Source organism: Pan troglodytes, chromosome 1 (assembly GCF_028858775.2).
Source record: "Pan troglodytes isolate AG18354 chromosome 1, NHGRI_mPanTro3-v2.0_pri, whole genome shotgun sequence".
Lineage (NCBI taxonomy): Eukaryota > Metazoa > Chordata > Mammalia > Primates > Hominidae > Pan > Pan troglodytes.
In genome coordinates, this window is record NC_072398.2 from 187,411,493 (window position 1) to 187,437,727 (window position 26,235).

The 26,235-nt window shown below is 54.3% G+C and overlaps 1 protein-coding gene across 18 annotated transcripts in view; it reads right to left on the reverse strand.

The window, feature by feature from the left end:
- Positions 1-26,235, reverse strand: part of PTPRF (protein tyrosine phosphatase receptor type F) — a 97,952-nt gene that overhangs the window by 65,711 nt on the left and 6,006 nt on the right. For 17 of the 18 annotated variants that reach the window (XM_063802842.1, XM_024345142.3, XM_024345141.3 and 14 more), the window contains 4 exons: positions 19,980-20,059; positions 13,094-13,229; positions 4,617-4,762; positions 4,313-4,454 (listed from right to left, as the gene is read on the reverse strand). In XM_063802842.1, the coding sequence (XP_063658912.1) occupies positions 4,313-4,454; positions 4,617-4,762; positions 13,094-13,184 (379 nt within the window). In that variant the 5' untranslated portion in view covers positions 13,185-13,229; positions 19,980-20,059. Of the gene's footprint in view, positions 1-4,312; positions 4,455-4,616; positions 4,763-13,093; positions 13,230-19,979; positions 20,060-26,235 lie in introns of those variants that run through there. The other variant, XM_054666228.2, reaches the window with a different exon arrangement.

The following is a 26,235-nucleotide window of genomic DNA, read 5'->3' on the forward strand; positions in this document are numbered from 1 at the left end:
GCCAGTTCACCCCAGACAGCCCTCAGCCATTCTCCAAGGAGACCAGCTCACAGGGAGAGCTGTGTGCAACTCAGGAAGGACTCTTACTTCCCCGACCCCAACTAGCTCCGTCCCCTCCCCAGCCCTCCTCGTACCCTGTGGTGGCCTCCCAAGAATGGCCCTGGCTCCTGCCGGCCCCACCCCAGAGCTCCAGTCCAAGTCCAACCATCCTTTCACCCAGTTCCTGCAGGCACCCAGCTTTCTTGACCCTCCTAGGAGGGAGGGGAGGGGTGGGGTGAGGCAGGGCAGGGGGCGGGTGTTCACCCTCTGGGCTGCTTCCCTCTGGCCCTCCTGCGGCACGCCTTTCTGTCAAGCCCAATGCTGGTCAAGGTTATACAGACCAGCAGGATAAGTCAGCATTTTGTCTTCCTGGTGCTATGTTTCAGAAGCAGGAGGGGCTCACTCAGGCCCACAGCTCCACACCCTTCCCCGGAGCATGGACAGGGTCTGGGTACTTGCGCCACACTCTCCCCAGCCTCATCAGACACTTCTCACACCCCAGAAGCACAAACATATACTGCCGGCCCCTGGTAGAGAAACCAAACGGAGGCACCTCCTGCAGGTCCTCTTTTTTTTTTTTTTTTTTTGAGATGGAGTCTCCTGTCGCCCAGGCTGGAGTGCAGTGGCGCAATCTCAGCTCACTGCAACCTCCTCCTCCTGGATTCAAGCAATTCTCCTGCCTCAGCCTCCCAAGTAGCTGGGACTACAGGCGTGCGCCACCACGCCCAGTTAATTTTGTATTTTTTGGTAGAGATGGGGTTTTGCCATGTTGGCCAGGCTGGTCTCGAACTCCTGACCTCAAGTGATGTGCAGGCCTCTGCCTCCCAAAGTGCTGGGATTACAGGCGTGAGCCACCACACCCAGCCCCTCCTGTCAGTCTGAAGTCCGTCCTCCTCACCCTAGGCCTGAAAGACCACCTCCATCCTCCTCAACCCTTTGAAAGGTAAGGCTGCCCAGGGCAGTGGCAGAGGTAAGAGGGCTCCTGACCCAGGACCTGGGGCTTAGGCGCTTTTGAAGGACTCCTCTTTCAATACTAACAAGGAGGCCCTGTTCCCCAATCTGAGAGCCTGAAAAGAAGCCCTCTGGGGCCTCTGGTCCTTCAGCCACCTCCCAAATGCCAGGGCAGGGCAGACGGCTCCCTGCTAGGACAGATGCCAATAGGAGGACTGGGCAGCATTGAAATACTTGCCCCCAGGTCACGAGTGGGGAAACAGGTCAGAAGTGGCAGGGAGGAGCCTGAGAACACTCAGCAATCAGTGATGCTGGCCCAGGGCCTGTTCTCTGAGTTCCTATTGCACAGGTACGTCCCCCTGTGGGAGCAGGCAGTGGAGCTGCACCACCCGGATGATGCCACGCAGCACGGAGGCCAACCACCTTCAGCTCACGTGGTGAGGCCTCAAGATGCACAGCTTCCAGCCCCACAGCAACCACCACCACATTCCTGGGAAGCGCTTCATACACAGCATTCAATCTTCCAAACCAGCTTGGGTGGTAGGCATTATATCCATTTACAGATGGAGCAAATGAGGGTCAGAGGCATAGTTACTAACCCAAAGACACACGAGAAGTGAGTGGTCCAGAGTCTTAACCACTGTCCTCTATGGCTCCTCTAAGCTTGTAGAGCCCACGGACTCATACAAGACACAGATGCAAAACAGTAACCGACACTGGACGCAGTGGCTCAGGCCTGTAATCCCAGCACTTTGGGAGGCCAAGGCGGGCAAGGTCAGGAGTTCGAGACCAGCCTGGCCAACATGGTGAAACCCCGTCTCTACTAAAAATACAAACATTAGCTGGGCGTGGTGGCACCTGCCAGTAGTCCCAGCTACTTGGGAGGCTGAGGCAGGAGAATCACTTGAACCCGGGAGGTGGAGGTTGCAGTGAGCTGAGATCTCACCACTGCACTCCAGCCTGGCAGCAAAGTGAGACTCTGTCTCAAACAAAACTAAAAAACCCCCCAAAACCAAACAACAACAACAACAACGAAAAGAGTAACTGAATGGAGATGTGTGTGTGAACAGATAAAGCCACAGCGTAAAAATGGCCAATGTGAAAACACGTGCAGCTGTTCTTGTAATCAAAGAAATGCAAATTAAATTGAGATGCCATTTTTTGCCTATTAACTTGGCAAAAAATATTTTTTTGATGATATTTCCCAACAGTGGGGAAGATGTGCAGGAAAGAGGCCCTCTTCTGCCCTGCTTGGCAGGAGTATGAATTGACACAATCTTCTGGAAATATCAAAAGGCTTAAAAATGCATGTGCCCTTTGACTCAGCAATTCCACTTCCACGAACCTAGAATAAGGGAATAATCAGGAAGGTGAACACATCCATCTGCAACGACGTGTATGGCACCTTATTTATAGAAACGAAAAAACTGAGAACATATGTGTCCAACAATAAGGGAATGGCTAAATAAATTAGGGTACTTCCATGTGACAGCTTACCCATAGCCATTAAGGATAATGATACAGGCCGGACGTGGTGGCTCACGCCTGTAATCCCAGCACTTTGGGAGGCCAAGGTGGGCGGATCACGAGGTCAGGAGTTCCAGACCAGCCTGTTCAATATGGTGAAACCCCGTCTTTACTAAAAATACAAAAATTAGTCACGAGTGGTGGTGCGCGCCTGTAGTCCCAGCTACTCGGGAGGCTGAGCCAGGAGAATCACTTGAACCCAGGAGGCAGAGGCTGCAGTGAGCCAAGATGGCACCACGGGACTCCAGGCTGGGTGACAGAGCTAGACTCCGTCTCAAAAAAAAAAAAAGAATAATGATACAGAAGAATATTTAGTGGCAAGGAAGATGTTAGCCATATTTTTTTTTGTTTGTTTTTAAAGCAGTCTACAAATCATTGGACAGTATGTGGTCCCATTTCCGTTCACACACGCACACATACATATGTATGCACAGAAAATGGGCCACGAGTAAATAACCAAATGTTATTACTAGAGGTAAACTGAGACATTTTAATTTTTTCCTCTGTGCTATTCTATACTTTCCAATTTTTCAAAAAGGAACAGGTATCGACATCACATTCTTAAAAAGAAAGCAACAATCGGCCCGGGTGCGGTGGCTCACACCTGTAATCCCAGCAGTTTGGGAGGCTGAGGCAGGCGGATCACCTGAGGTCAGGAGTTTGAGACCAGCCTGACCAACATGGTAAAACTCCATCTCTACTAATAATACAAAATTAGCCGGGCATGGTGGCGCATGCCTGTAATCCCAGCTACTTGGGAGGCCGGGCAGGAGAATCGCTTGAACCCGGGAGGCAGAGGTTGCAGTGAGCTGAGATCACACCATCGCATTCCAGCCTGGGCAACAAGAGTGAGACTGCATCTCAAAAAAAAAAAAAAAAAAAAGAAAGAAAGAAAAGAAAAAAAAGCAAGCAACAATCGATGCTATATTTTGAAAACATAAACACATTCAGACTGATGAATCAGTTGTGGCTGGGGTCTCATCATGTCACCCCCGCCTTGTTTGTGGCTTCCTATGTCCCTAGGAGAGTGTTCATTTCTCAGCCAGATCCTGTGTAATCTGCCCTCCAAACCTCTCCAGACTCATGCTGAATTGCTTTCTCCTTCTTCCTGTGCTCTCTAGCTCCCCCTCTGCCCTCCAGAAAACCCAAATTGAACTACTCAGAGCTCTCTGAAAGCTCCATCCTCTCTTGCTTCTGGGCCTGGGCACCTGCCTAGCTGCCAACTGCCACCCCCAACTCCCACCTGTCCTCAAGACTTGGCTTAGACACAGCTTCCTCCTCCTCGGTGCTCAGAGGACTTCAAGGTGGTCCAGGGAGTGTTTGTGAATGAATGGAGAAGCCACCAAGTGAGAGAAGACACTAAAATCCATGGACAGAGCCCCAGCCCTCAGCTCACAGGGGCAACAAGGAACACACCTGCCTGACACCTACGGCCAGGGTCCACATGGAAATGCGGTTCACTGCCAAACAGCCACAGCCATAACCACGTAACCCAAGGGATACACAGCTGCAGCTCCACACCTCAAGTCAGACCCCAGACCCCACCCAAGCAACGACCCGGCTCAGCAGGAGAATACAAAGGCATCATGCCCCACATGGCTGGCCTCAGCATAAGCCGCACAATCCAGGCCAGATCCAATGACTATCCCTGTCCACCACTGACTTTCACTGACCCCAAGGTGGCCAGTCCTCCTTTCTGCCAAATGCACATGGGCCCAGGACAGGATCAGGGCTGGCTGGCTCTTCCCACGCCTCAGCCTGGCAGCCCACCGTGCCACGTCTCCCTAGCACGTACCTTCGAGCACTGAGAGCTTGGCACTAGTGTTGATCTCACCCAGGCTGTTAGTGGCTGTACACTCATAGATGGCTTCATCTCGCTGCACCCGCAATGGCTGGATCCGAAGCACTGACCCTGCCCCATCATCAAACTCAATGACCTGTCAGAGGACAGACATGGGGTCACAGCCTACTCAGGACACAGGAGCCTGCTCAGGGTCAGTTGTCCTCCCACCTCCAAAAGGTCCATGAGGAGGGACACTGAAAGGAGAGAGTGTGGGCAGACCCTGAGCCCTGCCGACCCCTTCCCACCACAGACGCACCTCGAAGCGCTGGGAGCTGACTTTCTTCCCCTTCTTCATCCATGTGATGCGTGGCTTGGGTTCTCCTGTGGCTTGGCACACGAAGGAGGCTACCCCTCCCGACAGCCCAGTCTGGTCCTCGGGGACTTTAATGAAGACAGGTTTGCCTGGAAGAGATGGAGACACCAAGTCACCACAGCACAGTCACTATAGGAATGGCCAGTGAGGAAGGTGGCAGTCATGGGGGCAGAGAGAAAGACCTACAAAGAAAACAAGGACACCTCACCTTTATGTAGCGCTTAGTATGTGCCAGGCACTGTTCAGAGAGTTTAACATTTTTTAACTCTGTTAAGCATATGAGGTGGGTGCTATAACTGTATCTGTTTCTAGAGGCCCAGAGAGGTTAAGGGATTTGTCCCATATGACACAGCTGGTAAGTGGTAGAGCTAAGATCCGAACCCAGGTGTTCCAAGTCTGGAGTTCACACTACCACTGCACCCTTCTGTTGCCCGCCCCACATCAATTCCAAGCTCCAGGAAAAAGGCGTGCTGGAGAGCTGCTGGGAAGAGCTCCAGCTCTCCCTGAGAGTTGTCCCTCCCCCTGCTCTCCATCTCAGTGATGGCACCACCATCCACCCCGGGGCTCCGGCCAGGAACCGAGACTCCTCCCTCTCTCCCAGCCCCCACATACCAGCAGCAGTCCCAAAGGCCTAGACAGTCCAGTTCCTAAGTCTCTCTGGATGTCTTCCCAGGTGAATGCTTTCCTGTAAATCTGCCTCTCCCATCCCTCCCCCCCGACTTAGTTATTGCCTTCTGACAGTCTCCTCAAGGTGTCCACAGGGAGGCAGAGGGAGGAGAAGAAAGGCAGGGGCTCAGACATGGCACTGCCACACCCTCATCACCTCAGTACACATACCAGGGCCAGTCCACAGCCCCTATCCCTAAGAATTCCACCACCTAGGGTCACGAACCCAGAGAAGCCCAACCCATTTGCTACAATCTTGTAGCAATAGCTCGTAAATCTTGACAGCTGATCCGTTTCCTATTAATCAGACCAATGAACAGCTCCAAAAAGGGCTAGTGCTGTGAGAAATGACCTTTCAGACCACCTGTTTGGTCCCCAGGAGCCCAGGCCCAGCCTGGTCCCTGGCACAGAAACGTGTGCGATGATGACAATCCTTTGCCAAGCACCCACTCTGCACCAGGTTCTTTATCTTTAGTCCTTCATTGCTATTATCCTCAGTTTACAGGCTCAGAGGGGTCAAGTCACTTGTCCAAGATCACATGCCAGTGAGGGGCACATCTGGGACCTGAATTCAGGCATGTTTGACTGTCAAACACCTGGTACAAAACAGTTCACACAAGATTGTCAGGGACCTTGACAAGAACAGAGTCAGTGGAGTGGTGGGTGGGGGCCAAAGCCAGACCAAAGAAGGCCAAAGAATGACTGGGAGGCGATGAGGGAGAGAAGGAAGTACAGGTGACTATACAGCCGGCAGCTGGAAAGCATGAGGCGGGAAGGGAGGTTTGTGAATTTTTTTTTCTTTTTTTCTTGAAGACAGATATGAAAGGCAATGTTTAAATACTGATGGGAGCCAGCAGAGAGGGAAAAGGTGTTGATCCAGCAGAGAAGGGATGGCAGATGGGGCAGAGTCTCCAAGGAGGAGAGGGTCTATGGGAGCGGGGTAGGGAGTGGCAGCTGCAGGTACCAACAGAGAAGGAACTTTTGAGAACTCCAGGGCCCAGGGGCTCTGGGGGTTTTATGTAATTATTATGCAAGTCACTCACCATCTCTGAGCCTCCTTTTTCCCAATCTCCAAAACAGTGACACAGGATTCTGTCATAGATGGAATGAGATGGCTGTAAACTGCTTTACGTGGTGGGCCTTCCATGAGGGAAGCTGTCACTCATACCAGCATTATCAGTCTTACAGCAATCCCATAAGGTAGGTAGTATTATTATCCCCATTTAAGAGGTGGGGAAATAGAGGCTCGGAGGGTGAAATGACTGGCAAGTCAGAGGGATGCAGGCATGGAGCCAGGCTTTGATCCAGCCTTCTCACTCCTAAGCTCACCTACGGCCTTCCCTGGAGGGAGACCTTGGGACTGACTATGTTCTTAGAGTGCCTAGGGCAGGCTCAGGCAGCCAGCTCAGGGAGGCTGTAGGGACCAGAAAGACAAGAAGACACCACAGAAGGTCCAGAACCCCCCAGCGTGCCTTGCCCTTCCCCTGAATGCCCTTTGAAGGAGGCTCCAGGCTCTCCCGACTGCAGCTGTCTGCAAAGTTGGCCTCTGTTGTCCTTCCAGATAGACCCTCTCAGACACGACTCTCCTGCTCAGGCTCCACTGGGGGTGTCTCCTGTCCCCCACCCCCATACCGTGCACTCTTCCCCCACACTTGAAGCCCTCCACAAAGCAGCTCAGGGTTCTCCACCTGCGCTGCCACACCCTACCTAGTCCAGATACCACCTTCCCTTGACTGGCACTCCACTGGCCTAACACGCGGGCGCCCCTGCCTCCAGACCTGCCCCACGCCTCCCGTCTGTTCTCTACTCAGTGTCCAGAGTGAGCTGACAGCCTCCCCCGACACCCCGCCCTATCAAAACCCTCCAAAAGACCTCCCGAATCACTCTCAAAACACCTGTTATGGCAGACAAAGCCACGGGGTCTGACCCAGCTGCTCTCCCCAGAGCCCCAGCTTTGGCTCCTCTAAAAAGCAACGTCATGTTCCCTGCAGCCACAGGGCCTTTGCATAAGCTGCTGCTTCTGCCAACCTCCGCCATACACTCTAACTTCCATTCATCCTTCTGCTCTCCATTTAAGTATCACTGCCTTCTCCAGTCCCCCTGACCCCAACCTATGAGCTCAGTTCCTAGTTTGAAACTCCCGGGTAACTCCCTTGCCTCCCACAGCACTGCTCCTAGCTTATTACCTACCTGCCGAGCTTATAACTTTCACTCACGGTTTATTATGCACACGTGTGAGGTTATTACTTTTCCACATTTTTGGTGTTTGATTAATGGCTGCTTCCCCTCCTAGAACATAACCCTGGGCAGGGCAGATAGCATGCCTGTCTGGATTCCTGTCCCAGTGTCTGACCCAGTTCCTGGCACCCAGGGGTGGAGAATGAAAGAAGGACCGAACTGAGGAACCAGGAGGATGAGGACCGCGGCCCCTGCTGCACCAGGGAAGAGAAACCCAAGGAGAAAGTGCCCCTCCAGCTCCTGCCGGGACCTGCAGCGGCAGAAACCGGGGGCTGGAACCGGCTGAACCGGAATGGCCGGGCGAGTGCGCCTGGGGGCGGGGTGGGGCGGGGCCTCCGCTCCAAACAAAGACGCGGAGAGGAGACGCCGGGGAGGAGAGCCAGGTGTGGGTCACCGGCGGCCTGGAAGGAGGAGGGCCCAAGAGCCGTGGGGGGCTGGGCTGTGCCCAAGGCCTGGGGCTATCGAGGAGGCAGAACAACTCCCCTCCCGTGGAGGCTGGAGAGGAGCCTGCACCCTGCCCGCCCACCCAACAGACTAGGCCAGGCTGGCCCAAGGCAGCCCGGGGGACCAGACAGGCAGGCCCCGCCCCTCAACCAGGCCTCGGCCTCCGCTTCCCTCCAATCCACCTCCACCCGCAGGACACAGCACAGGAGACAAGGCGTTGCCCCTTATGTTCAGCAGAGGATCTTTGGGGAGCACAGATCTAACCGCACCTCTCCTCAGCTACCAACGGGCCTGATGTTCCTCTCTCCGTTCCTCTCTGAAATGTGCTCCTCCTAAGCTCTCAGGCTCACTTTTCTTTAGTCTTTTTTTTTTTTTTGAGAGGGGGGTCTCACTTTGTCACCCAGGTTGGAGTACAAGTGGCACAATCTCAGCTCACTGTAACCTCCGCCTCCACCTCCTAGGCTCAAGCAATCCTCCCACCTCAGCCTCCCGAGTCGCTGGGACCACAGGTGCACACCACCATGCCTGGCTAATTTTTTGTATTTTTGGTAAAGACAGGGTTTCACCACATTGCCAGGCTGGTCTCAAACTGCTGAGCTCTGGCGATCCACCTGCCTTGGCCTCCCAAAGTGTTGGGATTACGGGTGTGAGCCACCACACCCGGCTTCTTTACTCTTTCAACAAGTATTTTTTGAGCACCTACTATAGTACAGGCCCAGCACTGTGCAGAGCACACAGCTTGGACCCACCACCTAGGCCACCCTGACAGGCCAGGCCCTCAGACTCCTCCCTGCCTTTGAGTGTGCCCAGCCCAGCCCCTCTCTCATGTCCCACCCAGCCAAGCTGCTGTAGGAGCCTGCTCTGTGTCCCATGGCCTGAGGTGCCCAGAGCTTCCCATCCCAGCACTGACCAGATCCCACAGTGTCAGGTCCCCAGGCAGGCAGCAAACCAAGCTACTTGGACTACTCTGCCCCGTGCCTGACCCACAGCTGGTGTTCAGTGAGGGTCGGAACACAACTTCTGAGACTGGGTCAACAGGGTGCCGCCAGAGCACACCAGGAGGGCCTTTCTGCCAGTTACCCACCGCCACCTGGCCTGACACCCCACGAGAGCGTGCCCCCTCCCTGACACACACAGTGGTCGGGGGCCGCACAGCCCTTTCAGCACAGCTCCCGGGGTATGGACGGCAACATTCTCGAGCCACCAAGCCCATGCAGGGTGGGAGGAAGTGGCCTAAGAAAGGAGTAAGTGGAACTGGCTGGAGGAAGGGGGCTGCAACCACCTCCCAGGGAGGCTGTAAGGGTCCAGCCCCAGGGAGAGTCAAACTGGGCCACCATCAAGGCTCTTCTATGGAGAGACTGACTGCTATTTTGTGCCTTTCCCATGGAATACACATACACATGTACACACGGAGGCAGGGCCATGAGGGCCGGCAAAGGCAGGGCAGGGAGCTTCTGGAGAGACAGATATCCCTGGGTCTGAGCAGCTGAAGCTGGGACTCAGTGAGCTCCTGTGACTGTTCCTGGTACCCCCCTGGAGCCCACTCAGAGACAAGCCTGGTTCCCAGGGACAGAGCAAGAGCCCCAGGTCATGGCCTCAGATAAGGGGAATACATACTAGGTTCCAGGCGCCTCATCCATGTGACCTCAGTTAACCTTTCCAGGTAGGAGTGATTATCCCCATTGTGCAATAGGAAAACAGGCCCAGAGAAAGAAAGCAACGGAATCTGCGGGAAGTCCCACAGGGAGCAGAGTCTAGACAGGCCACCCATAGAACGAGGGGGAGAGCATGACGACAGACAACAGACCCTGTGTGCTCCACAGGCTCTGGGGAGGAGGGAAATGACACAACAGACACGCTCCCAGCTCCTCAGCCTCTGCCCACCTCTGTCAACCCACCCGCCACCCACCCCTCCAGCCAGCACGCATCCTGCTCTGAGCTCCTAGGATTCTGGGTAAATGGGCCATAACCAGGGTCTCACTCCCACCTGGTCTTCGGACCCCACCTCTGTCCCGTGCTGTCGGGTTCTCACTGTGGCTCTCCCATGAATTCCACAGAGAAGCCCAGCCACATTCGTGCTTCTTCCCCCCAACCCCACCTCATTATGCAATACCCCCCCATTAGCAAATGTCCACTCACCCTTCAGGGCTCCCCTCTTCCAGGAAGCCTCCCAACTCCTCTCCCAAGATGCTTCTGCTATGGCCTGTGTCAGTGCCACCTACCCAGCACACCCTGTGGTCACTGCTCACAAGCCTGTGCCTCCACACTGCAGGTCTTGCCTGAAGACAGGCACGCGACACGCACTTGAGATCAGCAAAAACCTCTGCCCTGGCTCAGGACACCTCTGGCCCCACAACCTCCCCTCCTGAGAAGCCACAAAGCCTGGCTGGGGAAGCTGCGCTGCGGCAGATCCTACCCCAATGTGTGCCCAAATCTCCACTGGAGCTGCGCGTGCGGCACTGACACTGGGGCCTCTGGGCTAACTCTTGGCAGCTGCTTCTCCACCCGCTTCCCTCCACTCCCCTCAGAGGCCAGGGCCCCCATTCATTTGTCTCGTTAAGAGGCCTATTGAAACACATTTGTCCACTCCGCGCTTCACTGCCCCAGCTGTCAATTCTCTGGGGTGCCTACCCTATCTTCTGCAGTGGCCCTGTCCGTGTATGGCCACTTGCCCCTGGCTAGTAGTTGCCCAAGCTCAGCCTGAGCCCTGCCTCAGTGCAGGGAGAGATCCAAAACTGTGTGCAGTGTAAGACAGGCCTGGAAGACAGACCCTGGCTCCTGCGGCTCGGTCACTATGACCCCCAGCCCAGGCTCCTGCCCCATGGCTCTCTGCCTGGGAGAAGGCCTGAGTCCCCTGAACCCCCTACCTGAAGAAGGCAGGATTTCAGCTTCTTCAGCTGCTTTCTACCGTCAAGACCTGGTGTTTGGGCTTTGGTTCCTAAGGAACCAGCATGGAGGTTCTTTGCTTTAAAAACTGTTCCCCCTTGCCCCTACCAATTACTACTGGGAATTGGTGAACCACTGAAAGAAGTCAGCGTGGTGGGTGAGTGGGGTGGGTGGAGGGACAGCGAGGGATGAGGTTGATAGAAGCTTGATAATGCAGGGCCTATAGAAGGGTTACGACCCTGGGGGCCTGGGGGTGGGAGGGAATGAAGGATTCTAAACTGAAGAGTGACAGGATGATGTTTTCACCTTGTGACACGACTCTACCTTTGGAATGCAGAATGGATTAGGAAGGAAAAGACTGGAGGCAGGGAAACCGTCAGGAGGCTGTTGCGTGCAAAAGCCCAAGAGCCGAGGGTGGCTTGGATGAAGGCGGTAGAGAGAGAAGTGGATGCATTCCAAAGATATTCAGAAGGTAGAAGCAACGGAGCTTGGTGATGGATTAGATGTGGGATATCACGGAGGGAGGAGGCTGGAGGAGGCCCAGGTTCTGACTTGGGTGACCGGGTGGGTGGTAATGCCTTTCACGGGAGAGAACACGGGAAGACAGCAGGCTGGGGGATGAGAGTGAGGGGTACAGGTTGGGGCGCGTTGGGTCTGAGACAGGAGGAGGAGGGCAGCTCTTCTCCCAGGATGTGTTATCTGTTGAAGCCCAACTGGGCCATCCTTCCCCTGCCCTAGAGCTCCTGTCTGAAGGCCCTGAAAGTGCCTGGGGTTGGGTCGGCGGGGAGGGCAAGGACAGTACTTCAATGTCCAAGAGCTACTGACCACACCTGGACAAGCCTTCACCTTCCTGCCAACCATGTGGGTCACACCTGATAAGGCTTTCTACTCCAACCTGCCCCTGCAGGTTCCAGCCAGGCCTGGAGATCCCCTGCCCCACTTCCCCATGTGATTCCCCACCTGTCTTTTTTCCTTGCTCTCACCTGCCCAGCCCTCTCTTTGGTACCTGGTGCTCCCATGACCCTTTGCTCCACCCCTTGGGAATGCCTGCCCCTTCTCCTTTCCCTTCTAGCTCCACCCAGGACCCAGCACTTGAGGACAAAGGGCGGGACCACACCAGTCCCACCCCACTCCAGAATCAGTTCCTGAATAATTAATGAGCCATTAGGAGAAAGAGCCCTGGTGGGGCAAGGGGAGAGATCTGTACCCAGAGATACGGAGGCGGGTGGGGGAGCCCTATGGCCTGGTGACCCGTGGGCTGACCCCAGGGTTGGCCCTGGATCACCCCTGGGCTCTGGACAGGCTGGGAACGGCCCCTTCCCCCAGGGACCTTGGCTCCGACCTCGCCCCTCCCCCTCAGCCTGCAGATTGGCTAATCTGCCCTGTGCCCCGCCTCCCACCAGTAACCAAGCAGTGGTAACCATGGCGATGGGGCGGGCTGAGGCCAGTCTCATAGTGCCAGGCAGGGGGAAGGGCAGCAGGAAAGGGACCAAAGTTCGGAGTTGGATCTGGATGGGGACAATTCCACCTCCCTCCAACACAAACACACACAGAGGGGCGTTGCTCAGCTTCCTGCCGGCCAAACACAATCCTCCCCCCATTTCCAGGGCTGAGGAGCTGGGGTGGGGGGGATGCTCCTTTGCCTAGAAGGTCCCCATGAAAGGAGAAGGAGGGGCTCAGATCTGCATACTTGGATCCTGAGGGTCCAGCGTAGGGGAAGAGCTATGGGTGGCTCCCGCTTTTGACCCTCCTTGGGCCTATGGACACACCCGCGTCCTGGGCACACATCCATACGCATGCCCTGCGTGCCACCCCCCATTCCCATGCCGACCCCTGGCTGTAGCTCACACTGTGCCTTCAGCACAGATCTGCAACAGTGCACACAGCACACGCACGCGCACATCACACAATGACCACATGAATCCAGGACAGGTCTCACCCCAGCCCCATAAGACAGGGTCACGATTCGACTGCCCCGCTCTGGTGCCTAAAGATGCTCCTAAGTACCCAGGTATTCCTTAGAAGGAGGCTCTCCAAGCAGTGGGGGCTCTCTAGGACAGAAGGTCTAAAGGGTTTCTGGCCACCCTGTCTCTCCTAGTAGCTGGTCTGTCCCCATCCCAGAGTCCTGCTGGGAAGGATGCCACCTTTCAACCTGGGAGATCTGTACCTTGAGGGGCCAGACTTACTGTCACCATGGGCGCCTGCCACCAAACCAAGCATCACCAGTGCAGGCACAAGGGGCACCATCGTCCTCCCTGGGGCTGGCTCAGGGGCCATCCAGGGCTCTAGCTCCACAGCCAGCCACAGCCCAGGACAATCAACCTGTAATGGAGAGAAGGGCAGAGCCAGTTAGCTGGTATTTACTGCTGTCCCTAATGCCCACCCCTGACGCTTTCTGACCCCCAGTCATCCTCACTGACCATCCAGAGCCTAGTTCAACAGAGCCCCCCACTTGGGCTGTGCAATGACCACCTAGACCTTCTGACCCCAGTGACCACCCAAGCTCCTCACTTATTCCCCAGCACCCACAAGGACAGCCCAACAGTCACGGTGGAGGGAGAAAGAGCGCAGGAGGCCTTCAGGCCATTCTCTAAACCTGAGTAGGAGGTACAGGGAGCGAGTGAGACCAGAGGAAGTACAGTGTGTTCCAGTCCAAACCTTGAGCTTCTAACTCAGCCCCATAAGAGGACAGGGAAACAGGGTCAGAGAGACGCTTACGTGGGACAGAGGACAGAGAGACAAGACAGTGACAAGGAGCAGTGAGGGGCAAAGCCAACTGACTCTGGAGTCTCCCTGGTAGAATTCTGTTGCCCCTCCTCTCCCCAGCAGGGAGGGAGAAGGTGGGAGGCCAGACTCCACAAGCACGCTGAGCACAGGCCCCTGAACACAGGCTTGTTAGCAGAAGACAGGCTCCAGGTATCAGAGGCTTCCAGCCAAAGCCACAACCCCTCAGTGCTCACCAGGACGTGCTCTTGACAAGCTGCTGCTGCCCTGCCTGGCCACCCTCGTCCTACCCATTCCCATGGCACCTTCCTACTTCACAGAGAAACCACAGGGAGGCCTCAGTGGCCAGGAATGGGGTGTTAGACCCTAGAATTCAAACCTCCCATCTCTTCTGCCCTTGCCCCAGAAGCCCGGAGCCAAACAAGTGTAGGGATGATGGGGTGTGAACCTCAGGGGCCGATGTTTGAGACAGGAAGCTATGCACAAAAAGACTGAGTAGCGTCTGGGACTGGCTGAATGCCTCTAGGCCTTTACTTCCAAGGCTCCTGGCCTGGAGTGCCTGCAGGCACCTGGGTGAAGCCTCTAGCATGGCCGCACTATACATGGGAGATACGCTGCTATCACTCCCTGGCCCCACTGGTGAGCTCCCCAGGGTCTCTCTCCCATACCCCTCACCTGGGGGGCACCAGGGGATGTATGGAAGTGCCCACAAGCTCTGATCACACCATGCTCTGGGCAGAGGGGTGAGATGTGGTCAATCCCTCATGAATGCTGTGAAGACGCAACAGAGCAGAGTGCACGACGGTGAACACGCCTTGGGGCCCCACAGTGATACGCATGGACTTTGATAGGGGAGTTGTGATCAGACCCAGGTCCCCGCTGACCCACAATAGTAAGAGAATTTGCAAGGTGACAGGGCAGGTGACCAGGAATGGGCAGGGCTCAAAGGTGCTCCAGTCGTTTCTGAAATTTGAACCCTTGTCTCAACTGAGATAATCAACGTTCATGAGGTCAGAAGGCAGCAGTTGAGCAAAGATGTTGGACAAAGCAGGTGGGAATGCAAAGTGGGATGGGGCCAAACACAAAGGAAAAGGGGTGAGAGTTGTCCCCTGTCCCAGGATCCCACCAAAAATCTGAGACAGGAGCTGAACAACAAAGTAAGAACGTTGAAGGGTGTCCAGCCTTCATTTACACCAGTTCTTCAAGTAAGAACGTTGATAGGTGTCCAGCCCCATTTACACCAAGCTGGGGATGGATCTGCTCCACGATCCCAGAGCTGAGGTGGCTGAGACCACAATGACGCCTGCAAGGCCACAGTGGGATGGAGGTCACACATCACCAAGGCCCTGCCTGAGCTTGCGCTATGGTGCCACATGCAGCCAACGATGGAGCACCTTCCCAGCGGCCATCAGGTGGTGGATTATGAGTGGCTCTTCCTCCCTGGGCCTGTGGACACATCTGGTATCCTATGCCAGGCCAGGTCATCATGGGGGTATGGTCCCCTGATGGACCATCCTGGAGCCCCTGATTGAGACACATGAGTTTATAACTCAACAGTTGTGTTGCACCGAAGGACAGGGCACAGTGGCCTCGTACCGGCATCATCGGGTATAACAATATAATAGTCACAGAGGTTAACTTCCAGGAACAAGCATTCCAAGCATGCAATCCCTGCCAGGCAGGCTTCATAGGGACATAGGCCCCCAGCACGAGCATATCTCCCTGCTATGAAAATAAAATGCACAGCACCGTCATCATGGGATATAGCTCCCCAGTACAATGAGCAGAGGCTTAATCCCCTGTAGCCGCCTTGGTGCAGTAATCATAGCAGTATAACTCCCAGGCGCAGACATCATGGAGGTGTAATGGTGTGGTCTAGACATCACGTGGGTGGACACAGAGGGTACAGACATCATGGAGTGCAGCTGCCTGATAAGGACATTACAGGGGTGCAACTCCCCATACATTAGCAGAGGTGTAACGTGCTGTTACAGACATCATGGTGGGGGCAGAGCTCCCAGGAGAGCCATCATGGGGGTAAAACTCCCAGAATAGACACCCATGTGGTACAAGCCTGGATGAGAGTCTGGCCATGGGTGTTGGAGAACTTGGGCCTCAGGTAACCCTACCCCCAACGTGGGGCCTCCAGGAACCCCCTGTGTATCTGGGTTGGGGTGCTCAGGACACTTTGTTCAGATCCAGAAAGTAGAACAGAGAGCTTCTTCCAGTGGTCCATGATGGACACAAGGACACAGATGCCCAGGGAGATGGGGAAACACAAGGGACACACACAAACACATTCTCAGGCAACTACTCTGGCAGCCACACAGCTGTACGAGCCAGGGCCTCTCCCTCACCAGCTCCTGGCGAGAGCAAGCTGCCTCCCGCCCTGAGACTCCGGGCACAGAGCCTGCCCTGGTGTCAGGCGGTTCAGGCCACTCCCAGCTCCAGGGCCTCCCTCATCAGAGCAGAGCAGCCCTGGATCCCCAGGCCTGGCCTCAAGAGTAGACCTTGGCCCCCAGAGTCCCAGGGTCCCAGGGTCACCTGTGGGGAGAAGGTGGGAGAGGAACAAGGGGCAGGGCTGCTGCTAGCCTGACTGCGGTTGCGAGGTTGAGCATCTTGTGAATCCATGCAACGGTGTTCACAGCAGAGCACCCACTTCACCAGCATGGCTGGGTGAGCCTGGGCTTTCAACAACCGAGATAAAAACAAGGCCGGAGCACTGGGGCACTCAAGCTCGTCTCTGAATTGCACTGTGGACCATCCGTTCTGCCAAGCTGACATACTTGGGCAGGAATACAATTACATACGGTATGATATTATAGAATATAATTGGACACAATTTTTCCACATTCAGAATGGTTTTAATATATCCTTTTCCTTTGCTACGTCAGTGTAAAGCTGCCAACTGCCCTTTCTTGGGAAGAACTGTCCTTTATTCTCAAATATTGTCCTTGGTGTTAAAATGTTCTTTCCTGTATGAAATGATGGGGACAGCAGATAGCAGTTGTTTTTTTATAATGCCTTTACTTGGCAAAATAAAAAATTGCCAACCCCATGTCTGGCTCTTGAGTACTTTTGGAAATTGTATTGGTTCGTGAAACCAAAGAGCCTGGGAATCACTGCTTTGAGGGAAAAGGAAGAAGCAGGCACTAGACCAAGCCACAGCGTTCGCATATGAACGTCACAGAAGATTCACGTTACAAAACACAGAAGCCATGTCACCTCCATGCAGCCCACCCTAACCACCCTGCCAGCCTCTGTGGGGGCCCAAGGGACCATGTGATGGGGGCTTCCCTGGCTGGAGAACAGCTGTGATCATTCCTGAGTCCTCATCATAAATACGCAAACACAGATTGATTTGTTTTCCTTGGGCATGCATTATTATTCACAAATATTAATTAGTCTCCAAATACCACCTGTTTCTGTAGCCTCCCCCACCTCACCTCCCCAGACCAGGACCCTGGGGCCCAGAAATGGACATGAGCAGAAGGAGGGGTATCCAGGGCCCTACAGAGCAGACGGCCAAGAGGAAAGGCCAGCACTTGGGCAACAGGAAGGGAAGCGCCTGTCGGCAGGGAGAGCTCTGAGCCGTTCATCTTCTAACCAGCGGGCAGCTAACCGAGCCCTTTTGTCATGTCCTGGACAGTTCACCGCGTGGCACTGCAGCAGCGGCCGCGGAGGCGGAAACAGGCCTTGTTATACTTGGGAAGGGAAAACCAACATGTTTCCAGCTCTCACCAAACCAACCACTGGATTATGACGGGAATAAATTACAGTCTCAGCCAGGACCCCTGACCCAGGGAAGGAGGGGCCTGTGGGGAAGAGGGTGAGGCCGCCTTCCCTCCTCCAGCCAGTTGGCCAGAATCCGTGAGCAGAGCCAGGAACAGCCCTCCCTCCCACGGCTGGTATCGGGGCTCCCACCAGCTGGACTGAGTCCCACCCTGTTGCAGCTCTCAGTTTCTCCATCTCACTGAGGAGTGGAGGGGGAGATTAGGAGGAGTGTCGCAGAGACTTGGAGGCGGCAAAGGGTCAGCAGGAGACTAACTCTGGAGGCAAATGACCAAAGGGGACCAGCAGAGGTATCTTCCTGCAGCTGTAACCCCTAAGCCTCCAGGCCCCTTCCTCTGGGGCTGGGGTCCCCCTTGGATTACTGTTTCCCAACTTTGTGCCTCCAAGCCTCTGTACTTGCTGTTCTGTCTATTGGAAAAAAATGTCCTTCTCCTGCCCCAGCACTCACTCACCCCTCAGAACTCTGCTCAAGTGGCCCATCACTATCCATCTTCCCCACTGACCCTCCCCAGTTTTCCAGGTTTGTACAGTATAGTGAAAGCAGCAAGAAGCTGTAGACCAGAGGTTCTCAATTCAGGGTAATTTTGCCCCCATGGGACATTACACGACTGGAGACATTTTTGATTGTCGAGACTGGGGAAAGCGGGGAGATGCTACTGGCATCTAGGGGGAAGAAACCAGGGATGCTGCTAGACACCCTACAATAACAAGCCCTGCCCCCACAATAAGGGTTATCTGATCCAAAATGTCAATGGTGCTGAGGCTGAGAAACCCCAACACAGACAACAAGATCCTTTGCCAATTGAGCCTAGAGCCTGACCTGGCCTCTGCCCCAGAACCCAATCCCCTGTGGGCACCCTGGGCCTTGTACCCAAGGAAGCTCCAACCTGGCTTAACTCCTGTATTTGCTGGCGCCTGGCCTCAGGATCTCAGAGTATCTTCCCCTGTACCCCCACATCAGCCCTACCCAGCCTCCAGAAGTCAGGTCCTATAGCACACCCCATCTGCACCCCACCAGACATGCCATCAGCTAGTGGCCTCCCGAGAGGACAGAGGGCTCCACCTTCAGGTACCTATTCTGGCAAGACTGGACTTCGAGTTAGGTCAGACCATCATCTGAGGATGGAGAGGCAAAGGGACACATGGTGTCCCTACACCCACCCTCCCCATCTGACCTTTCCAGCCTGTGACACAGCCCCTCTTGCTGCACCCTCTACATAACCCCAGTGCCCATCTCACCAAGCGTAGGGTCTGGACCGCAGGAGACACCCAGGACATACACATTTCCTTCCCCTACCCAGGCCAGACCCATCTCTTCCACAGCCTTGTTAGTTCAGCCACCCGTCCAGATGTTCAGTGGGCAGGGTGATGAACAAGAGAGTCACAGGCTCTGCCTTCGAGGAGCTTACAGAGGGTGAACAGACCCACCGAGCTCTTGGCTCAGGATGGCCCAACCAGAACTCATCTGCCCCAATTCCACTCCTCCTCCAGGGTGTCCAGTCTTGGGCACAGCACCACCATGTTGTCAGTCACCAAGCCCGCAAACCCTCCTTAAATGCTCCCTTGTCCTCATCCCACACATCTAACCTATCAATAAGTTTGAATCTGACCTGCCTCCATCCTCACTGCCACTGTGTTAGTAAGACCTCATCACTTCCTGCCTCTTCGGTGGGCTTCCTGCCTTCAATCACTCCCAACCCATCCCGCACACAGACCAATGCCACCTTTCAGCACATAAAAATGCAAATCTGCACTTTTGTTTGCCACTTTATTTCACAGCAGGCATTCAGACAGTGTTCCGTGAATGACTGAACGGATGGGCAATGGACAGATCAACACATGGATATTGCTTCTCTGCTTAAGAACCTTCAATGCTGCTGTATTGCCCTCAGGAAAAAGTCTAAAGTCTTTAGCCTGACATCCAAGGCCCATGATGCTGACTCTAAACCAACTCACCAACCTCATTCCCTGCAACTCCAGCCCACCCATTCTGTGCTTCTAACAGACAGAGAGGAGAACAAGGGGACATCAAAGAGATGCAGAGGACATGCCCAGATCCTGCAGGCACCAAGCTCTTTCTACCACAACCTACAGTCGATGGGAACAGTCTTTTCTACAGAAACGTGGCGAATGGAGAAGCAGAAGAAAGATCCTGGTGTAAGTTCCAGGACATCACCCGGAAGCCTATTTCACACCTACAGTAGCTGACGAGCTGTATGTCATTGCCCATCCACCTCTATCATCCACTCCAGCCAGAAACTCGGGCACCATCCTTGACACCTCCCCTCCTTCATGCCCCACATTCAATCCTTCACCACGTCCTGTCTATTCTACCTCCCTAAATAGCACTCACACCCCTTCTCTCCACTTCTGTCACTGCCTCCCTGGTCCAGGCCTCCACAATCTCTCACCAGTGCACACTGGATCACGTCATGCCCCCTGCTGACACCCCCTCTATAGCTCTCCACTGACCCTGCATCAAATCCAAGCTGCTCAGCCTGGTCCATAGGACCCCTGTGCACCCCTGCTCCTGGCCACTCTGTGGGGCACACTCACCGAGTCTTTGCTTCTTCACCCCAGTCACTCTTGCTGGATACTCAGCACCAAGGGCAGGGCACCAGGGCCTCCACTCCTTCCTGGACAGAAAGGAAAGCATAAGAAAACATCAAGAATTTCATCACAACAGCATATGTATTGACACAGAAAGACATTAAAAATTTGCTGTTTATGCAGAAAAAAAAGCAGGTTATGGAAATGTTCATGTAGAACCATCCCCATCTGGTAAAAATGCCCATCTTTTCCCTTCACTCCCTCGCTCATTCATTTTGATACTCCCTAAGCACCTACTATGTGCTGGGCGTCCTTCCAGGCACCAACCATATAGCTGTGAGCCACACAGACCAAGTCCCTGACCTCAGCAGTAGACTCTGTGGCCCAGCTCCTCAGCATGACCCCAGAGCCAAGCAGAGTCGGCCCCTCCCACCTCTGCAGCCCTACCTGCCCATGCTCTCCTCCTGCCAGAACGGGAACTTCCTCTTCTGATCCTCAAATGTGCCAAATTTCTTCCTGTCTCCCAGCCTTGCCAGTGCTGAATGCCACTGCCTGGCACAGGCTACCCATGCTCTTCTGGCCAACTTACCCTCGGATCTCAAGTCCAGTGGCACTTTCTCAGGGAAGCCTTCCACGATGTCCCAGACTACCTGCCTGGACCTTGGCTTGGAGCCGTGACCACAAACATGACTATTTATATATTTTTACAATTACTGAGTCACTACCATAAGCTTGATAGGAGCATGGACTGTGGCTGCCCAGCTCATTTCCGTATCCCCAGCGCCTGGCTGACAGCTGGCACATAGTAGGTGCTCAGTCAACATACACTGAATGAGTGGATGAACGCATGAATGAGTTCAAAGAAAACAGCCCAGCCTGGAAGAACACACCCCAACATACATGCCAGTCTTCAAAGAAGCTTCAGAAGCAATATTTATTTTTGACTTTCTCTACTCTATAATTTTTAAAATGAAGGCGTGCCCCTGGATGCCTCCTCCGCTGGCACACATGCAGCGACAGAGCCCAGCCCCTTCCTTCTAGAGCCATTATTGAGTCCCCACCAGCGTGGGTACCATCCTGGGTGGGGGTGGGGGTCAGACACACCCACACCACCTCATCACCACTTCACGGAAGCTCAGCTGTTTGGCCTACTCGACGCAAGCTGCACCTTGCAGCAGGCTTCTCACCTCAAGCCCCCACATGCACAGTGATCCCCGCCCCACACCACTCTGCCACCTTGGCTCCTCCTATAACGGACACAAAGAAACCACAGTGGGAGGGTGGTGCGTGGGAATGTCCTCACCGGCCCAAGACTGACCCTCATCATGAAATCAAGGACACACCTCTGCACCTGGGAATTACCCTCAAGTTGCACTAACCACCTCTGCCAATATGGGGGTACTCTCACCGACTGGAGGCCATCCCAACTGACCCAAGATGGCCCTCGCCAGCTTGGCGACCCAGCCTCCACTGCCCCACCTACCTGCACCAGAACCCGCAGCCCTCTCTGCATGCTTCCCTCCCCGCTCCCCAAGCTGAGTTTCCAGCAGCTGCTGCTCCCAGCATACAGGCTGCCCAGCAGGTCTGGCCAGACAAACCAGCTTCCAGGCCCCAAACTTAAAGGCCCATTTGTCTAGAGATGCCCGCAGGGCCTCACAGTATTCAAGTGAGGTTTTTGGCTGCACCATTGTGCAGAGACCCTGGGCAGAGGGACACAGTCCAAGGCAGGGAACTGGGTAATGGGAAAGGCCCCCCAAGCTGGCCAGGCGCTGCTGCCACACCCAGCCACAGCAGGGTCTCGTGCTTGGAGACTGAGACAGGCCCTACATGGAGCAGAAGCCACACCTGGAAAGAGGTGTGTACCCAAAGTGGCCAGGGGCCATTTTAGAAGACAAAACATTTGCAAAGACCCTGAGGCACACAGAACAGCATGAGGGCAGGATCCTAGAAAAGCCAAACAGTAACTTTGAACCACATCAGTCTGGGATCAAACTGACCTCAAAACAACCTATCAGGCAACCAAATAAAGACTCAGATTCACCAACTGCAGCTCCCAGAACCCACTCTACACTCACACTGGGACAGAGCCCAGAACAACCAGGACAACCAGATACACCCCCAGAACAGAGCCAGAGCTGACATCTGGAAGGTTGACTAGAAAGCTACTCAGAAAGGGCCTGAATGGTTCAGGACCCAAGTTAGAAATCACACTGCTGGCCAGTCACAGTGGCTCACCCCTGTAATCCCGGCACTTTGGGAGGCCAAGGCAGGTGGATCACTTGAGCCAGGAGTTCAAGAGCAGCCTGGACAACATGGCAAAACCCTGTCTCTAAAAAAATACAAAAATTAGCCAGGTGGGACTACACCTGTAGTCTCAGTTACTCAGGAGGCTGAGGTGGGAGGATCACTTGAGCCCAGGAGGTGGAGGCTGCAGTGAGCCACGACTGCACCACTACACTCCAGCCTGGGCAACAGAGTGAGATTCTGTTTCAAACCAAAAAAGAGAAAAAGAAAGAAATCACACTGCTTGGCACCCAGGAAGGCCTCAGAAGGGGTGAAGTCCACAGTCATGTCCAATATCAAGAAAGAAAGCCCTTGGGGCCAACGCAGGGCTGGCCCCAGTAGGGTTCCCCATCATCTGCCAGGCCTGAAACCTGGCCCGGCAGTGGGTCAGGAGGAAGTCGATGATACCTAGGGGAATGCAGGCACAGCTGCCCTCTGGAGCAACCCCCAGAATGCCCCTGTGGCTGCACCAGGAACAGTCCCCAGAAACAGCAGCTAAAATACTGCTAAGGAGCTAAAACCAGAGTTCTCAGACCTAGAAGAAACGGTCACACAGAGACATGGTGCATCTGGACCACAGAGGCAGATGGTGGCAGAAAGAGCCTCAGTAGAAGCCCAGGGCCCAGGGAGGGTGGGAGGAAATGGAGAACTCAATACCCCAAGGCTGCCCCTTCTCAAAATTCCCTTCCACCTACCCCAAACATGGAGTCTCTTCTGCAGGCCTCACCTCTAGTCTTCTCAAGCCCACCCACCTGAAGGTCAAACACCTGAGCAACACAAACAATCCCATCGATAACAATAGGGGCAGGCACCCCCTTTGTTGAGCTCCTTGACCTGCTAATCTCAGCTCAGAATTGCAGCTACCTTAGGCAGACAGGGACCCTAACCTTAGCAGTCTATCTTCTTATTAAAGGCAACCTCATGTGACCCCTGATGGGAGGGTGGGTTTACACCATCCCTGTTGAGGATGATTACAGTAACTGCAAACACAGACAACAGTACTCACTAGATGCCAAGCCCTGTGCTACACACACTTTATGCATACTATCTTTAATCCTCATAACAACCCTTACAAGGCATGGGTTTTTATTATAATCATTTGACAAATGAGGAAGCGGATTCAGAGAGGTTAAGCCACTTGCTTAAAGTCACGCTGCTAGTAAACAGAGTCCAATCCTAGCAGTATAAAACTCGAGCTCTTCACCACTGTCGGAGGTTACTTTCTCTCGAGGTGCACAGCTCTATGGTCTCTCATACAGCTCTCGCTTCTCTTTGTCTGACCGACATTTCTCTCCCATACCCTCACACCAAAGCCCCTCCTTGATGTGCCTCCCCCACTGAGCCTCCAATGTCCCAAGTACCTCAAGGGCCACATGTCCAACTAAGAGCTTATTCTCTGCCCCTCCTCACCAAGTCCCTAACACAGTGAAGCTTCAGGGCCTTCAGTGAAGGCCCGCTCAACCACTCCGAGGAACCTGGACTCCTTCCTCTTCCTCTCCTTCACTCCCACATCCAATAAATCATTCTGTCCTGACAAGTGTACCTTCAAGATGGCACCATGCTACCACCTATCAAAGCCAGCATCTTCTCTCACCTTACTTACCTGCACCCTCTTGCCCCACTGGGCATCCTGTCTCCATCCTTTTCCCATAGCCACAGAGCATTTTCTGGAAACATAAACCTGACCACAGCACACTCCACCCTCCCTATCCAAGCTTTAAACCTTTGGTGTTTTCTCTCTGGGTTCTCAGAGTAAAATTGCAGGTACTTAACAGGGCATTCAATGCCCTCTGTGATCTGCCACATCTCTGAATACTTCACAAGTGACAACACCTCCCAGTCTTTATTCATACTGGTTTTTATCTATCTCAAGTCCTTTCTCTCTTCTTCAAACTCCTACTCATCCCTCCAAACCTAGTTCAGATCACTTCTTCTTGGTCTCCTCTGGGACTCACCTCACCCTGACCTCCGAACTCTCCCCCGTCTCTTGATGAACTCTTGCAATGTTCTAACCCAACTCAGAACCGCAGCTGCTTTAGTTGAGCAGATGCCTGAACCTTAGGGGTGGGCTGCCTCTTCTACATAGCTGTTAGTCCCAAAGGAAGAAAGGCAGCCGGGGCTGAAAGCGCCTACCCCGGGGTCTGGCACACAGTCAGCAATCAATGACAGGTAACTGAATTGCTTTTGCATTCCCATGGTGCAACCTGCTCCCCCAAGGACCACGAGCTTCTCGAGGGTAGGGCCCTGACTGCAAGCTGGAACCAAGCACACAGCAGTGTCAGTCACAAGGGAAGTGACTGCCACTGCTGACGATGCACTGCCACACAGTTCCCTTGGATTCTTACAACAGCCCTGGGACCCAGTCCGGGTTGGATTAGCTGCCCCATTTTACAGGGAGTGAAATTGAGACTCAGGGAGAAAGGGGCCTCTTTGAGGCCTGAAGCTGGAAAGTGGAGGAGCCGTGGTGTGTATCACAACCCCTCTACTGCAGGAGGTCTGGGTCCCCTCCTCCCCGCCCCCAGGGAGGACCCTCAAAGCTAGACTCCCATAGTTCGGGCTGATGGAAAAAAGGGTGGACTGTGCCCAAACTGCCAGGGCTAGTATTTTGCTGCGTATCAATACACTTCCCAGTAAAAGATGTGTAGCTAGTTTCCGTTTGCTGCAGTCTAACTCTGCCCCGCCAAATTCCTTCACCAACACCCAACCACCCCCTCCTCTCTTGGCAGCCTTGTACACCAAGCCAACCCGCACAGGGCACACAAAGCTGGATAAAGGGGAGGTATCAGTAGTTGCAAGAAGAAGGAAGAAAGGGAGGAAGGAAGGAAGGAATTATGTTAAAACAATTTTCTTGTTAAAGGAAAGAAAGAGGGAAGAGGAAGAGCAGTTGGAAAAGGAAACTATAAAGGAAACTAAAAAAACCACTATAAAGACATTTCAAATAAGAGACTGAGCAAGTAAAATGTGCAAGAAAGTGCATATACAAAAATACACAAGGATGACTGTGCATGTGCACAGGTATGCTGCGAGAGTGTGCAGGCACAGATTTCTTGAGCCCTGGCCGGCATGCGGGCCCAGGTATGCGAGAGGGGGCAAGAAAGCAGCTGAATAGGGAGTGTGTGTGGGGGTGGAGGGGGTGAGCTGAGTGTGGAAATGAAGGCAAGAGGGTACGAGAAAGTGTGGCCTGTGCCTGGGGCTGAGAATGTAGGGGGTTGTACTTGGGGAGTTACACCTGCTCCTTCTTGAAGCCCTAGGCTCATTCATATAATCAGTAAAAAACAGGGATTTTCATGCTCCCTGAAGCAAGAGTTAATAAGGAGCTAAGCACAGAAATTTCCTTAGATAGCCTGTCAGAACTCTCTTCTGGATCCCTCAGATCCCCGAAGCCTCCCAAAGGATTCCCCACCAGATCTTCCCTTCTCAGCAGATCCCTCCCCATGAGCACCCGCCTGGAACCACCACCCCACATCCTTTTCTACGCCTCTCACCCCAGTGCACTTCCCTGGTTCTCAGGCCAGATCCGACACCAGGTCGCTCTGGATCCCTGCCCTTGTTCCTTCAAAAGTGGAGCCTTCCTCAACCTAATCCAGCCTCCCGGCCCTGCCCTGTGGCCCCTCAGGGAGATCCAGACAACCCCCAGGCTGGGGCAGCCTCCCTCTCCCATTTCACAGCTCAGGCAGGTAGCGCTCCCCACCCCCAACCTGCTCCAACTCAGGGGCCCTGCACTGGGGGGCAGGGGGGCTTGAAATGGGGAGAAAGTCTAGCCCCTCCCCCTCCGGGGTGGAAGAACCAGAGGGGCAGCATTCCAGGGAAATGGGGGGGCGCCTAGCACAGAGGGTACAGAGACACCAAGAGATGGGTGAGAGACAAGAGGCAGAGACTTAGGGAGGGAGACAGAGACCCAGGGAGAGGAAATAGAGAGACCCAAGAGGAGAGAACAGAGAGACTCAGGGACAGGGAACAAGACGACCCAGGGAGACAG